Source organism: Perognathus longimembris, chromosome 4 (assembly GCF_023159225.1).
Source record: "Perognathus longimembris pacificus isolate PPM17 chromosome 4, ASM2315922v1, whole genome shotgun sequence".
Classification (NCBI taxonomy): Eukaryota; Metazoa; Chordata; class Mammalia; order Rodentia; family Heteromyidae; genus Perognathus; species Perognathus longimembris.
Window position 1 is genome coordinate 3,319,264 of NC_063164.1, and position 16,784 is coordinate 3,336,047.

General features: G+C 61.4%; 1 protein-coding gene across 1 annotated transcript in view; it reads right to left on the bottom strand.

The window, feature by feature from the left end:
* Agap1 (ArfGAP with GTPase domain, ankyrin repeat and PH domain 1) overlaps window positions 1-16,784 on the bottom strand; it is a 411,357-nt gene that overhangs the window by 41,512 nt on the left and 353,061 nt on the right. Inside the window, 3 exon segments of the mRNA XM_048344473.1 lie at window positions 2,441-2,663; window positions 5,137-5,227; window positions 8,484-8,638. Coding sequence (XP_048200430.1) covers window positions 2,441-2,663; window positions 5,137-5,227; window positions 8,484-8,638 — 469 coding nt within the window.

Sequence of the window (16,784 nt, forward strand, 5' to 3'; positions counted from 1 at the left end):
CCGCTTTCCCTTCCGGGGCGGGAGGCATGGCGGCAGTGACGGCAGCAGATCCCCGCCCCGTGGGTGCCGGGCGGAGCCGCGCTCTGCTCCCCGCGGATTCCGCCGCGGCCCCGGCCTCCGGCCGCCCTGGCGCCGGTCTCTATGGCAACAGGTAGGACGTGCAAAATGCGGTGGCAGACGGCCCCAGCCTCCCCCTGTGGCTCGCCACCGCCCGGCCTCCGGGGTCCTCAGGGCGTCGGCTCGGCTGTGGCCTCGCCCGTCCTCGCTCCTCCGGCCACCGCGGCCCAGCGTGACGCTGGGGACAAGGACGCGACGCGCTCGAGAGCCTAGCTGCCCGCTGCCGGCCCCTGCCCCGCGGGGACAGACACGCACCCCGGCCGCCCCCGCCTTCCCGGTGCCGTCTCGCTCCGGGCCTTGAGGATCAACCCGTACTTCAGACGCTAGCCTAGAACCCCCGAACGCATGGAAGCTCCGGCGAGACGGCCGCCGCGCGGGCGGGAGGGGGCCGGCCTCGGTCTCCACACCCACGCCACCTTCCCACGCCGCTCCTCAGCTCATCTCCTTCCTCCTCTCCCCACGGGGAGGGGCTGAAGTGGACCCCTGTGCTTGCGAGGCCACCGCGCTGCCCCCCTGCTTGTTGGCTTCAGCCGCTTTTCCGGATAGGGCAGTGCACTTGTGCCCAAGGGTCAGCCTCGGACAGCGTTCCTCCGGATTTCCGCCTCTCGGGTAGCTGGGATCACAGGCATCAAGCCCCAGCTCAGCCCCGTTGTACTACGGGCCGGTGTGGCTGGGAAAAAGGTGTGGTTCAGGCATCGCCTCCACCCCGGGTAAAAAAGGAGGGCTGCAAAAGCCACGAACGTCCTCACGCTCGAAAGACGCGAAGTGCATGGAACTGGGGGAGAGCCAGCCGTACCCCCGAGCCTGCCCCAAACGTGCCCGTCACAGCCGCCACACCTGGACACTTCTCACTGTGGATGTGAAGACGCGAACGCAACGTATCTGTCAGCTTTGAAGCTAACCTGCACCTTCCTTCCTTCCTTCCTTCCTTCCTTCCTTCCCCCGTTTTTCCACCCCCAGTAGTAGCCAGGTCTCAGTCCTTTTTCCCTCTTAGCTTCCTTTTCAGATAAGACTCCTGCTCGTGCCCAGTCCCGTCTCAGGCTCATCCCAAGGAGCTGGGATTACACACAGCACCACGCCAACCCCGGTGTCTAAACTCAATCACTCGACAAGCGAAGCTTTAATTGATATTAAAAACAGCACGTGTTGCTTCTGAGCCTAAGCGGTAGGAGGAATAACAGCTAATTTTTCAAACGTACTTCAAACTTTTTTTTTCCTTTGTGCGTACATTTATCTATTTTCTATTTTTCACTTTTCAGAAAAATCTTTCCGTGATAATGATACCATTACCTATGGAAAAAGTAGATACTGCAAGGCGAGGTAATCCTTCTGAATGTTTATCACTGACGACCCAGCCGAGTTCGACGTAATTCTACCAGTCGGGCTCGTTTTTCTAAGAAGCCTGCCACTTGCCCGGGAAGCCCCGCCCCGCCGAACACGGACAGGGAGAGACTGCCCGTCGGGAGGGCCTGCGGGATTTGAACAGAGGTCCCTGCTGCGGCTCTGAGCCCGCGCTCCGACCCTGTCGGGAAGAGCCAGGCTCCCGGCTGAGCCCGCGGACGCCACGTGGATGCCACGCGGACCCCGGCTCTTCCTTCTTGGCCCGAGGAGGCGGCCTCGGCGGAGCCGGCGAGGACCGACGCCCACGAGAGGGCTCATCTTATCCCACCGGGTGCTTGCACGGGGAGCCCGGCCCCCGCCCTTCCTGGGGCGCGCCCCCGGGGCGCACCCCACCACCCGGCCCACCGCGCTCCGCCGGCCGGGGGGCGCGCGCGCGGGCCCCGCAAAGCGGCTCCTAGGAGCCGTGCGTGAAAAACGAGAAGCTAAACGGCTTCCAAACACGCGGGATAAAAAATTAACATGAACGAGGAGCCACCATACATTATGCTGATCTTCGGTTGATTAAATGCGTGTGAAGTATGTTTTAGACAATAAAATATGCTTTTTTTTTACTACGCACTCGCTGCCTAGCGGGTGGGGGGGGGCAGGCGGGGGAGGAGGTGGGTTACCGAAGACAGACGAATAACAAACAAAATTAAAGAATCTAAGGTTCATAATTAGTGTTAGCGCCGCTTATGCCTATTAGAAATATATTAATTAAAGTAATAGATTCATAAGGTTGGGAGGAGGGGAGAAATCCCTAAGGCCTAGAAACAAACATAAAAGACGAAGGAGCTGGAATTATCCAGTCTCCTCAAGACCGGTTCTGAAATACAGATGCTTCCGGCTGGGCCGATCGGCCCTCCTCCTCCGAGTCGCCCGGGGCCGGTGTCCCCCCCCCCCCGCCCCCCAGGACACCTGTCGCCCCCGGGGCCCGTCCTACCTCGTGGAGTCCAGGTTGGGCTTCGTCCGGCCCTGGCTGCCCTCCTCCCACACGCTGTTGGCCAGCTCGTTCCCGACGGACGACATCACTTTGATCAGCTCCATGGGCCAGTCGTCCAGGTCCAGCGACCGCACGCGGGACAGGTGCGTGCCCAGGTTCCGGTGGATGCCCGAGCACTCAATGCACATGAGGGCTCCCAGGTTCAAGCTGGCCCAGTTGGGGTCTGCGGGGGGAGGACAGGGGACACCGCCGTCAGGGACCGCCGTCCCTCGGGCCCACGCTCCGGGAACCACCCGGCGACGCGACGCCAGAGGCTCCCTGGCCAGCCGGGACTCGCGGCAGGGGCGGGCAGGGGCTCGGGGACATCCCCGGCGGCCCGGACTGCAGTCACCGCCCTCCGGCGACGACCAAATGCCCCCCGGGAGCCACCGGCCGTCCGCGGATCGCTGGGGACGTCGTGCCGAGACCGGGAGCGTGGGGGGGGGACCCCGAGGGGGCCAGCGCTCCACGCCACTCACGCGGGAACAGAGGACACGGGCTCTGGGCACGCGGAGGGCGAGCAGACCCCATGCGAGGCCACATCTGAGTCCCCGGGGTGGGGGGTGGGGTCTTTTGTGCTCGCCTTGGCAAAGGACCAGGAATTCCCAGAAATTCAGCCGTCCAGCTAGTGAACGCGGGGCACACACCCGAGAAGGGGGCGCTCGAGACCCCAGGAAAGGAGCGAGGAACAGCCTGTGCTCTCAGCGGAGTGGAAAGGGGAGCTGTAATCCTCTCCACCCCCCAAAAAAAGACCTGCACAAAACACAGCAACAGCCGGGCACAGGTGGCTCACGCCTGAAATCCAAGCTGCTCAGGAGGCTGAGATCTGAGGACGGCGGTTTGAACTCCATGAAAGTCTGTCTTTACTCCTCATGAACCAGCAAAAAGGTGCAGGTGGAGGTGTAGCTCAAGTGGCAGACCGTCAACCTTGAGTGACAAGCCCAGCTAGAGTGGGAAGTCCTGAGTTCAAGCCCAGCTAGAGTAGGAAGTCCTGAGTTCAAGTCCTAATGCTGGTACCCACCCCCCGAACAAAGTTTACACCTGAGAGCTGGTCTACTGCCTGGTCTCCAAGCTTGATTCTACTTTCCCACCCTGTCCCTCTGTGCCGGCCTCCGGCTCCCTCTGGCTGGCCACCGCCCACGCCTCGGCGGTACCCGGAGGGCCCGAAGCCTGCACTTGACCACACACTGCGGTCCCCACACGGACCTGCTGCGTTGAAATCAGCCCTCGGGTGCCTGGAAACAATTACAGACATTTCCCTAGACGAGGTTCTACTATGGCAGGTGCTTTTAAAAAAAATGTCTCCGCTTAAGAACTTTCTGGTAAAAACACACTTCAAATAACCGTTCCTCTCTTCGAGCTCTGTGCCCCCGTGCTCTGGGCGTGAGATTTGAAGATTCAAAGGCGGGGAGACACTTTAAAGGAGTCCCTCGGGGACCGGGGACGGCCTCTCGGGGGGCTCGCTCCTTCCCTTTCATCTGCCCGGCCACCGCGACGCGCTCGGCTTGGTCTTTTCCACTCGGTCTGGAACGGGGTCCCCTCTGCTCACGAGCCCCGCGCGGAGGCTTCCTGGCCTCCCCGGGGCCCGCACCCCGCTTCCTTCCGCGAGACCCTGCCCGAGCACCTGAGGCCCGGACCCCCGAGAGCCGCCCCGCCTCCTCAACCCCACCGCACCCCAGGGCCCCCGCTCCGTGCCCCCGCCACCCCTCCTCCCCGGGGCTCCCTCCTGACCCGCTGGGCCTCAGATCCCGGGGCCCGCGGCGCCCCGTGCGGCCCCCAGCCCGGGGCGGCGCCTCCCACTTAGTGCGCATCTGATTTCCCTCTCTCTGGAACGTTACTGCACAGTGACAGACACGGGAACGGCAGCGCAGCTTCCAGGGATGGGGCGCGGGGAGGCAGGTCCCGGCCCCGGAAGGGTAGGAAAAGCCCGGTCGCCCGCGCAAGGGCAAGATTTTGTTCTGGACAATAGAAAGGGCGATGTGAGAATGGGGCGCTGGCAGGGATCCTTGTCCAATATAAACGATGAGGCGGTGAGCTGCGGATCGCGTCAGTTAAGTCACATGCTTCAAACATTCAAGAAAAAAACTGAAGGCAAGACATACAACCTACGATGATGAAAACTAAAAGCCGAACGCAAATCCCGGCCATCTTAGGGCGAGAAAGAGTTCACCTGCTGTGCGCGGCTTTCACGGGACACATGACCGCGTTATTGTTGACTCAATCTACGTGTGCTTCCTGACGGGGTGAGGGTCGTGGCCACGCACTTCCACGGGGGTGGGTGGGGTGGGGTGGAGGGTGGGGGTCGTCGCCCGCAGAGCCAGGATTGAACTTGGGGCCTCGCGCTCCCTCCGGAGGCAGCCCCCAGTCTTTTCTGCTTCTGGCTGTTTGTTTTCCAAGTAGGCCTCCTGTGCCTTGGGTCTTGGGCCTCCGACCTCCACCCCCCCCCCCCCCCCGGGGCGGTGGAGACCGCAGGTGTGCGCTACCCTGCCTGTCTCCAGGAAGGGGATTGCGTTAAGATGAACCGTAACATAAGCGTGTTAACTCGGAACAGAGGCCGCCAGCCGGCCGCTACGGCGTGTGGCACGCGGGGACCCGCCGTGGGGGAGGGGGAGGGGGAGGGGGAGGGCCGGGGCCGCCCGTGCCCAGCACACACTTACTCTGGGCGTCACAGTCCACGCAGTGCGAGTTCCCACGGATGTTCCGGATCGACTGCAGGGCCATGGCCTCGCTCTGGCTGGTCAGTCGGGACTGGAGGCGGAGAAAGACAGAAGAGGCAAGGTTTAAGACGCCCGGGGAGGTGCGCGCGTCTCCCCAAGGCGGAGGGAGGCTCCCTGCTGGGGGCGCCAGGAAACGGACACACCCCACGCCGGGATCGTCCCCCGGTGGGCGTGACCCCGAGGGGCGGCCGGGGACCGGCAGGCTCCACGTCCTCGTGGGCAGGCGGTGCGGAGGAGGGAGAAGCCGCGGGCGGGCGTGGCGCTGTACCCCGCGGCCCACGGCTCCTCATCAGAAAACCTCGCGGCCGGGGGCACGGGCGGGGGAGGGGGTGCATGCGTGTGCGTGCGTGCGGGGCATTGATCCCTAAACTTTAGACTACCCTTCAAAATGGATTAAAAATAGGTGCCTATTGCATTGAGTTTATAATGCAGAAAAGGGACCTGGAACTTTCTGAACTCTGGTACTAGGTAGTAACATTTTACTATCCATCTGGTCCTGAGCTTTCTCCTATATGTACGTGCACACGCACACACACACGCATACACACACGCACACACACACGCACATGCACACACACACGCACACAGCCAGCATTGCTTTGAAATGCGTCTTTTTAGCCTAATGATATCTGTCCGCCAATAAATAATGTCACAGGTTCTTCAATATCATCATTTTAAACGACCGCACAGTACTCTACCCACTAACGGCTTAGCTACCTATTAAGTTCTCTGTGGAAGACATTTAGACTGTTCCAATTGTTCCTTTTGGAAAAAAGTTTCCCCCCCAATAGTTTTTTTTGTCCCCAAAAGTGCTGTAAAAAAAAATCTTAGATATGTAGGTGCTAGGCTAAAAAAAAGTATTTGCGAAGGCTCGCTTGTGAAACACAGGTTTAGTGTTAAGATTAAAGAAAAAAGTGATCCATCTCAAGGGACCTTTAGAATACACTGGACTCTGAGATTAAGACTTTTTCATATATTGAACCATCTCCTGTCACTTTGCCTGATGTGGAACTATTCATTGCTGACTGCACAGTACTAAAATACAGCTTACTAACTAGTATTACCTAACTAGTATTACTATGGTATTACTCACTATTGAGGTTTTACTCATTTTGGAGCCAAGTACGTAAAGACTACCAGTTGGCATTTGGAGTGCACACACGCGCATGCTTGCACTTGTGTGTGCACACGCACACACCCCAACGCACACTTTGTGCCTGCATGCGGAGGTGGCCAGCCGACCATGGCACGCAGCCCAACACACACACAGTTCTCCCACCTTGGGAATAAAACTTACTCAAAAAGGCATCGAATCACAGTTTACTAATAATGTCGGTGGTGCGGCTTACGCTGGGTAAAGAGGGCAGTGTAAATAAGACGATCGCCTAAGAGACAGACACTCTTCTCAGTGACAAAGCTGACTACTATCAATCACGGGCAGAAATTTCCTCGAAGGATCGCAAATGCAGTTGCGGGTTTTTTTTAGAGCTTCGCGTTGATTACGGTTTGAAAAGCTACAGTGCTTTCTGGGACCCTAAACCGTGCCAGCGAGGACGTTGAAACTCCCGAGGGCGGGAGGAAGGAGGGCTGGGAGAAGTGCCTGGTGTCCAGGGCGGCACCGGGTGTGCCCTGGAGGGATGGCGGGCCAAAGCGCAGCCCCCCTCCGCCGCGCCGGCGGTCCGCGCGGGTAAGGGATCCGGCGTGGCTTGAAGCCACCCAGAGCAAGGGAGCCTGTGAGGTCCTTATCGCTAATTAATCGGCAACAAGCTGCGGTGGAACGGTGACTCAAGTGGCGGAGTGCCAGCTTTGAATGAAAAAAGTGAAGGGACAGTGCCGGGCCCTGAGTTCAAACCCCATGACTGCACAAAATCGAATAAACCCCAAACCAAAGCAAAATTATCCCTCTGCCCCAAACGCCTCCAACCTCCGCACTTCTTTCTGGTTAAACACCTGCAGAAAGAGCCCCCCCAGTGGTGCAGAATGCCCAGCCTCCCTACACCCCCAAACCAGCAGGCCGCCTTTCCCTTTTTATTCGTAACAAGAGCGGGTTTTCCAAACGGGCACGTATCTAATTGGGGCCCTGATGAGAATGCGCGCCTCTGAAGTCTGTGCCTCCTTTTCTGGTTTATTCTGCCCCAAAGGGCAACTGAAAATAAATATGTACAAATAAGCCATAAAAAAGTCCATTACACCTGTAAGCCTAGCTACACTCAGGAGACTGAGTCGGGAGATGGAGGCTTGAGGCCAGCCAGGCAGGAGAGACCGTGAGCCTCTTAACACCAGAGAGCCTGAACCGCCCCAAAGCCAGACCTGGGGGTGTTGCTCAAGTGGCAGAGAGCGCGCCTTGAGTGAAGATGTTGAAGGACAGTGCCCGGGCCCTGAGTTCAAGCTACACACACACACACACACACTCTCTCTCTCTCTCTCTCTCTCTCTCTCTCTCTCTCTCTCTCTGTCTCCAAAAGATCCCTCGGCCTACAACAAGTGCAGGCATCCTCTGTGGGGTTGGCTGGCAAGAGCAAAGGCTTGCTAATGCCGGACAGCCGTCCCGACAGACGGGACAAAGCCAGGACGCCCACGCGGCACACGCCGTGGAGGCCCACACAAAGACGTCCTCATCTCCCCGGCTAGCGTGCGGCTCACAAAGCACACCCGGGGGGGGGGGGGGCGTCGTCCGCAGTTCCTGCCCGCCGCTCTGAGCCCCCCCCCCGCCCCCCGCCCGGCTCTGTGCCCCCCCCCCCGCCCCCCGCCCGGCTCTGCTCCGGGCCTCCGCCGCTCTGTGCCCCCCCCCGCCCCCCGCCCGGCTCTGTTCCGGGCCTCCGCCGCTCTGTGCCCCCCCCCCGCCCCCCGCCCGGCTCTGTTCCGGGCCTCCGCCGCTCTGTGCCCCCCCCCCCGCCCCCCGCCCGGCTCTGTTCCGGGCCTCCGCCGCTCTGTGCCCCCCCCCCGCCCCCCGCCCGGCTCTGCTCCGGGCCTCCGCCGCTCTGTGCCCCCCCCCCGCCCCCCGCCCGGCTCTGCTCCGGGCCTCCGCCGCTCTGTGCCCCCCCCCGCCCCCCGCCCGGCTCTGTTCCGGGCCTCCGCCGCTCTGTGCCCCCCCCCCGCCCCCCGCCCGGCTCTGTTCCGGGCCTCCGCCGCTCTGTGCCCCCCCCCCGCCCCCCGCCCGGCTCTGCTCCGGGCCTCCGCCGCTCTGTGCCCCCCCCCCGCCCCCCGCCCGGCTCTGCTCCGGGCCTCCGCGTCCCGGTCATGGTCGGCGGTCTTGACGTGGGGGGACAGCCTGCTGGGGGCCTTACCTTGTTCTTGCTGCTCTCGCAGGACTGCAGGCTGGCGAGGATCTGGCTCTCCACGGCCTGGACCCAGGCGTCGCGCTCCTCATACGTGGTGGCCTCAAAGTGCCACGTCTGGCCCGTCAGGGAGACGATGATAAACTCAAAGTTTTCTTCTTGTTCTGAAACACACAGAGGCGGATGAAGCCCTCGCTTTCAAGCCCCGCGCCGCCTCGGCGGCTCCTCCGGCTGACCGCAAAGCTCCTCGGGGTTCAGGGGCGCGGGCGCGGGGCCCGACGGGGGAGACAGAACTGGCTCCCAAAGCCAGCAGGTGCTGCGGGGGTTTCAATCGACACTGGGGGGGGGGGCGGGGAGAATGGAGACCGGCATGTGAAGCTGGTGCCCTGGGCGGGACTCAGGACCCAACGACTTCGGAAACGTCGAGTGCGGCTCAATTGCGGGCCATGCGGCCTTCGGTTCCGGGGATCCCCCCCCCGGCTCTGAGAAAGGCTTCTGCTCACACCTGCCTACCGGGCCCTGGTGTGTGCGTGGGGGGGGGGGCCTGGGAATCTGCATGCACTGGAGCTTCTTGCCACCCCAGCCCGCACCTCCGGGGCTCTGTCGTTTCCTGCGCGGGTCAGTGATCTGCTTAGGTGACGGCTGCCTGGTTCGGTTCGTTACTAAGGAAGAGAACAGCCTGCCGGTGTCTTACCTACTTGTGTCCTCGGCCATCTCTTGGCTCACGTCCAGCACACCCACCTCCCGCCTCCCGGGCTCGGCCGCCGGGTCCGGCTGGCCTCCCTCACGCTGGCCCCGAACCCGGGACACCAGGACTTTGTCTCGGGTCCCGTTTCCTGTCCCCAGTGCCATCGCCGCCCCCTCCGCCATCTTCCCCTTAGCCTCGGGAGAACACAGCCCTGGCCCTGCGGCCGGGAGCTTCTCCTGGGGATGTCCTTAAGCTCCACTCGGGCCCGGGGGGGGGGGCTATTCCGGTCCTCAGGCCGTTTCTGATCACCACGGAAACAAGTCCAGGCCACTCCCACGCAACATCTTTATAAGTCCCGCGAACAATGGCGTGTTCTGTGTGAAACAAGCACCGTGGCCCTCCCTCCCGGGACGTGACCGCCTGCTTGGGGGGGGGGGGCGGGCGCCACTACCGGCGCTGCCTTCGCCTGCTTGTGCCTTGCTCAGGGAGCAGAACGACACGTGCTAGGAGGGGCCGCGATCTCCCCCAGCCTGCACACCCTGCAATGTGCGGGGGAGGCCAGGCCTGCAGAGAGGTGCTGGGCTTAGCGGGAAAGCAAGGGTGCTGGGGGCGAAGGGCGGCTTGCCTGAGCAGGGCAGGACCTGCCTGAGGACCAAGCAACCCCCGCTCTCACAGGGAAGCGGAGCACCGCGCCTATTACACAGGAGGAGGCGGGAGTGTACCTGCAGCCCCCCTACCCCCCGAGGGCCTGGGACGCTGGAGGTCTTGGTGGGTTTCTCATCCCAAGCCCCTGCGACTGACTTTCACGCAGGCTCCGGCCCGCCGCTGTGGCCCGCGTCGCCCCACCTGCGCGTTTTATCCACACGCCTCCGTGTCCTCACACCGTGATTCATGCCCTTCCCAGGGGCTCGCCGGGTAGTGCCCCGATTCATGCATTTTATGCAAAACTCTCGGAGTGAACTGACAGGCAGGGCAGGAGGGAACTCCATAACTCATAGTTAGACCACAAGGAAAACTTGGGTAATTCACGGGCGATGGGACACTTGTTCATTAGGAGATCTACCGAGCGGGCCCCACGTTTTCTTAAATCTGTGCAATTCAAATGTGCACATAAAAGCTTCCTCTGCTCAGGATTTATTAGATTGTCTAGGGCAAAAAAAAATTACAACCATTAGCTCCAGTTAGATTTCCGTACACCAGGCTGCCATAAAACTTTCCAGTCGGATTTCCAACCAGAATCATGAGCTACGCGCACTGGGTCTGCTTGGCGCGGGGCAGTGCTTAGTTCCTCCGCCCTCAGTGCCAGAGGCCGGGCCGCTCTCCGTGGGCCCCTGCAGGGCAGGCGGGGATGGGTGCACGCTCGCTCGCATGTACACACGCGCACACACACACACACACACACGGGACATAAAGGGAAGAGGAAGGTGGTAAGGGGCGGTGTGTGTGAACACCCCCTCCCCCCCCATCCCAGTGCAACTGGGATTCACAGGTTTCAGGGGAAGACGAGACCCACGGACGACAGCGCTGAAGCACAGCTTGGCTACTGTGCCCCGGTCATTCCGAGCAAACACGCATCTGCACATGTGGAACCGAGGTCAAGTTTCTCCTACTCGTGAGACACAAGTTCCTTCTCCACTATCGCCTCCAACAGGAAACCCCGGTCTCTCCTGGCAGTTCCCGGCCCTCGGCTCCCTCTCATCTCCGCTTCCGGTATCTTCCAGGATCCGCACCCGGCGGTGGTTTCCTCATGTGCTCCGGGCGGCACCACTTCCGCGGACATCCTGGCCTCTGTGCAGGACGCCCGCCTGGTGCTCCTCCTCCTGCTCTCCCGTCCCTCCCTCCTCTCTCCAGGCAGTGCGCACACCCGGGCTCTGCCCCGCCCCGCCCTCCCTTCTCCGGAGCTTTCCCCTGGCCCTTCTCCAAGGACGCAAGTGTGCTCGTGCCAGGGTCGTGGCTGGGCCTGGGACTCCTTTGGCCCCGCCCCCTTTCTCTGGAGAAGGCGACCTTCCCCGGTGGTAACCGCCACTCCCTATCTGCTGAATGTTCTTGTCAGCGTGGGCGCTGACTCAGACGGGAGGAGCTGCCCACACAACCCTTCCTGGACGGTTCCTCGTGAGGCCGCGCGGGGGGCGTCCCGGGGCTCCTCGCTGTACTTTTTCCTTCCTGCTGAGGTCAGGTGATGAAGCGGCTTCCCCGGAGTTCCTAACCACCTCGGCCCTGCTGATTGGACCCAGGTTGGAGACGCCGAGGTGTGATTGGCTGTATCTCCTGTGCGTCATTCTGCGTAGGAGCAGGAAGCAGTCGTGTTCCCGGGGTGTCCTAGCGTCGGAGGCTGCAGAACCCCCTCGGTCCTGAGTCCTGTCAAAGCTCGGTCCACGGTGTGGGTGCTTCTGCCTCCTCTTCAGGGATGAAAACCTTGGTTGTCAGATCCCCTACCGATGACCAGGTAGAAACAGATGTACTCCCCAGCCCGGCAAAGCCAGGCCGGCGTGCCGGCGAGTGGGGCGGCTTTAGTCGTACGGACAGGGCAGTCGCCCTACACTGCTTCATCTAGACGTCATCCCCTTTGCCCTTTGTGCGCTCGGCCCCTCGACGGCACCTGGTGTTTTGGAGCCAAGTATTCTCTCTGCCTCTCGTGGGCAGAAGACTGCGTGTCCTCCTGTTCAGGTGACACAGCCTTCCCCAGCTCACCACGGGCCCAAAGGACGCCGGGCAACTCCACGGGGCGACACCACGATGGTAACCGAGTCTCCAATAATCAGACTAAAAAAACGAGAGCAAGAACAAGTAGTGGCAGGAGATGGATTTGTCACGAAGACAGGGCCGAGCGTCCCCGTCTGCCCCTGCCTTGACACATGAAGGACGGGCGCTCGCGGAGAGAATGTGCAGCTCCTGTTTTATTGCTAGTGACATCCTTTGCTGACAGTTCCCGACAGACAACACCACGGTGGTGTCTTATATGTCATTCGCTCTAAGAACAACTCTGCTGGCATGCCCATCCAGCCCTCGGTGTGAGATACACCTGCATGCAAGCGGCCAAGCCTGCCCCGTCCCGCCGTGACACACAGGAGATGCCCCCACGCCCCACGCCCCGGGTGGCAGGGGGTGGGTGGCGCGGCGTTTCCCGGGCCGCCTTTCAGAGAGCGGCTGCTTAATCAAGTCTCTCGTGATTGGGCTCCCGGGGACTTCGACAGCTTCCCGTGTTTAACGGTTGGCAGTGGAAAAGTCCACTATAATAGTATTTTAGCGCCATGAACCTGTCGAAACCAACCTGCCCAATTATTCCCAACGACATGAGTAACGCGGGGCATTACACTAATTGCGTCCGGTTCCTATGCAGACGAGGCCCCGGGGGGCTCGTTCTGCTCCTCGGGGGCGCATCCGGGCCCTCGGCCCCGCATCTCAAGGACTCCCTCCTCATTACACCAGCCGGGGCCGTCCAACTTTTTTTCCCCCCTTAAAGGTTAATGGGCCAATCAGCCATCAATTATTTTTTTGTGGACTCCTGGTAGACAAAGAGTTAAAGGGCGGAAAGCATCTGAAAACAGTTGCTCGCGCTCGGCCTCTGTTTGCGACGGGAGCCCCCCCCCCCCCCACCGGGGAGGCCGAGTCCGGGAAGGCGGGCACACGCGGGCTGTGCTGACCGGCAGCGCCCGGCCCTCCTGGGGGGAATGTGGGGTGCACCGGGCTGCGTGGACCTGCTCCTCCTCCAGCTGGGATGGCTTGACGGGGTGCTGGGGTCCCTCCCTCTCTGCGTCTGCGCGGACCCTCGATCTGAGGCCCGCCCGGCGCCCCACCCGCCGCGAGGGGTGACGTGAGCCTGGCGTGGCGCCGGAGCCGTACGCGGGCGGACGGACGGACGGACGCCCGTGTTCCGCGGGCGGGATGGACGTGCTCAGGGCAGACGGGGCCGAGGAGAGGCCTCCAGACAGGTGCCGTGGACGGTAGCCACGGCCACCGACCGCCCCATCCAGCTCGTCTGGAGGACTGAGGGGGTACCACCCCCCCCATCAGGCCGGGCCCTGCGACACCCGCCACCTTTGTCCGAGCCTTCCCTACGCTTGGTTCTCCCCGAGTCTCCTGAACGGGGGATGCGTAAGATGTCAACCCAAACACATCACGGAATGGAAGTCAACTTTGTGTTTGAAAATACTCTCCGTTTTTGTAGGAAAAGGTAAGTGCGATAGGAAAGAGAGTATGCTCCAGGATTGTAAAAAAAAAAAGATGTGTGTGTGTGTTGTGTGTGTGTGTTGATCTTACGCCTTGCACTCAGGGTCTAGGTGCTATCCCTGAGCTTTTTTGCACAAAGCTGGTGTTCCACCCCTTGAGTCACAGCTCCACAGCTGGCTTTTTGGTGATTAATTGGAGATCAAAGTCTCCCTCCTGCCCAGGCGTGCTTGGAACTGCAATCCTCACCTCTAGTCCGCCGAGCAGCGTTAGGAGTGAATCACTGGCGCTCGGCTAGACATTGCTAGTTTAAAAAAAAAAAGAAGAGATCCTTATTTGTGGCTCTTACGCACACGTGCACTCGACGGTTCTCGGGCCAATGTGTTTCAAACTCTGGGTTTGGTAAAAGAGCCCCCCGTCGCTGAGACGGCCCCACGGGGGTGCGGTGCAGGGGCTCGGTTTAGGACACAAGGATGCCGGATTCTGTGAAGGAGCAAATCCCCACGGGGAGGTCCGAGCTGCTCGCTGAGGAGCCCCACCCTACAGGTCCCAGACCACAGGGTGCCGCAGGGTCTTGGTCTGTCTAGAATCACAGCTCCTGGGGGGAAAATAGCACCCCATCTCAAACTGACAACAATGGTCCTCACACGTGCGTGCGACCCAGGAACACGGATCCCAGTGGAGACACAAGAGAAGATCACTGTCATTTACCCGGCACGTGGGAAACGGTGCTCTGAGGCGCAGACGTGTGTCCTCCGACTGACCTTCACTTTTCTGGGGAGACCGGACTCCAGAGCTCCCACTTTTAGCCTCATCTCTATAACCGCCAATTCTCCCGAGGGTGACAGTTGGTAGAACGGGGAAGGTTAAGCTTAAAAATCAGGGGCACGCAGATTAAATTTGACTTTCAAATCTCTCCCACTCCGGGGGCAACTCTTCCTCTGCCGGCGCTGGCTCCTGGCTGTGTAGGCCAGAAATAGCTCTGCATCGCGGAAAATCTACGGGGCGGGGGCGGGGGGGGGGAGCGAGGGGCCCGGGTCTGGCCGCGTACCAGAGCTGCCCCCCCGGGAAACAGCCACGCGGGCAAGCGAACGCGGTGAGCGACGGCGGCGTGGCTCAAGGGGAGGGGGCGCTCGCTCGGTGAGCAGCGGGAGGCCCCGAGTCCAAACCACGGGGCTACCCAGCACCCCCCAAGCACACAACGCACCCGGCTCGAGGGCTCTGGGGTCACAGTCGCGCTTCCATGCCTCTTAAACAAACGAGGCCCACGAGACCTCTGACCCCAGGTGAGCCCCCGCCGGAGGGGGTCTGGGGGGGACTTGGAGGAGCCTGGGGAGTGGCCGTCGGCGGGACGGGGGTGCTGGAGGCCGCCGCTGGGGCTTCCGCGAGGGAGGGGATGCGGGGGCCCAGCCGTGGGCTCTGGTGTCCAGCCTCGCAGGTACAGCGCCTTTCCCGGACTCCCGAGTGGAGCGCAGTTCATTCCCGAGTGGAGCGCGGTTCACTCCCGGGTGGAGCGCGGTTCACTCCCGAGTGGAGCGCGGTTCACTCCCGAGTGGAGCGCGGTTCATTCCCGAGTGGAGCGCGGTTCATTCCCGAGTGGAGCGCGGTTCATTCCCGAGTGGAGCGCGGTTCATTCCCGAGTGGAGCGCGGTTCATTCCCGGGTGGAGCGCGGTTCATTCCTCTCCACCAGGCGCCCGGGGTGTCGTCCCCGGGTCTTCCCTCCGCCCTTCCCGCGGCAGGCCGCCGGCGCCGTCTTCCCGTCTTCTCCCGCAGGCTCTGAGGGCGGGGAGTGGGGGCGTCCCTCTCCTGCACCTGCTCCAGGGCAGGGTGCAGCCCGGGGGGGGGGGGGATGGCCGTCTGTCACCAGGAGGGCCGCCCGCTACGCCAGCCCCCCGGAGCCTCCGCAGAGCCCCGCCGATCTCCGTGATGGGAAGCCGGGGCGGCGGCGGCCTCGGTGGGTGAAGGTGCGTGATCACCATGTCCCCCGAAGCCCACGGGCTGGCGTTCCCCCGGCGGTGCCGACCGGGCGCGCGGGTTCCGGGCCGCGGCCCGGTGCGGGGCGCGCTGGGGTGTGGGGGTCACCACCCCCCCCCCCCCCGCGCGAGGCGCCCGTGCTCCACCTCGCCGACAGGGAGAGGACGACGGTGGGATCGGCACCCAGTCCCCGTCCCTGACCCCCGGCACCTCTCCTCCTCCCCGCTTCACCGTGGTCCCCGCGGGGCGCGGCTGCCCTGGGGGGCCCCCGCCTCCTCCACGCGCCACGCTGGCCCGCGCCGTCCCGCCGCCTGCTTGCTTGGCCGTGGAAGGGCGCCGTGCACTGCCCAGGGCTCTGCCGTCCCAGGTTCTTCTACGCCGGGTCTCGCGGCTCCCGTACAGCGCGCTTAGTTCTTTCTCAGGAAAACCAAAACCAAAACCAAAACCAAGAAAGCCCCAGCAGCTTGCGATCCACTGGGCCGCTGCGCTCCTGGCTGCCGCTCGCCCGCTGGGGGCGAGGGCTTCGCTCTCAGATGGGAAGGCTAAGGCCTCCCGCACACACCCAACGGGCTTCGCCATTCCTGCTGACGGAAACAGACCTCACCAGCTCCGGGGAGCAGTGCAATGGTGAAAAAGTAACAAAGGGCCGGGCGCCAGGGGCTCACACCTGTAATCCTAGCTACACGCGAGGCTGAAAGCTAAGAATCACGGTTCAAAGCCAGCTCGGCAAAAAGCTGCAAGTGGAACTGTGGGTCAAGTGGTAGAGCACCAGCCTTGGCAGAAAAACGGACAGTGCCCAGGCCACGGGCTTAAGCTATGTGCACGTGTGCATAAACACATGCATGCATGTGCACGCGCACACACATACATGCAACAAAGGTTTGAAACAGTGCAATATATGTGCCAAGTACGTTTTAGTCTTGGTTTCGGAGATACTTAGCCTTAAGCCCCACTGTGGGTCATACCTGATGCCCTGCCCCCATGAGCCTTAAACTCGGATTCTAACTAGCTCCTAAGGACGTAATTAACCCCGATGCCAAACTTACTTTGGTGTTGGTGTCTTGGGGAGTCTCTGAATAAAGTGGAGTACTTTAGATAAGATTCCATTCAGGCTAAGACAAACGTTAGAATGCTTGAGACACAACTTTGATGGAGGGCCGTTTTACAGACAGTGACGATGAGAAAACGTACACCAAAAGGCTGGAAATCAGAAAGTCATTTGATGACACAATTACACAGATTCTGCCATATGCTACTGAAAGCCACATGCAGTGCAACTGTACCTGTGCAGCAATTAATCGGAAGACATTCAACGTGGAAGAAGATGGCCATGTACGTTGCTTAAGTGAAAATTCATAAATTTAACTGAATTCTGGACAAAGTTATGGCTGAGAAACTGAGAGAAGTGGCTTTTGTTTGTTGTTATTGTTTTGGTTTTTTTTGCTAGTTAACTGGAGATGAGAGTCTCATGGGCTTTCTT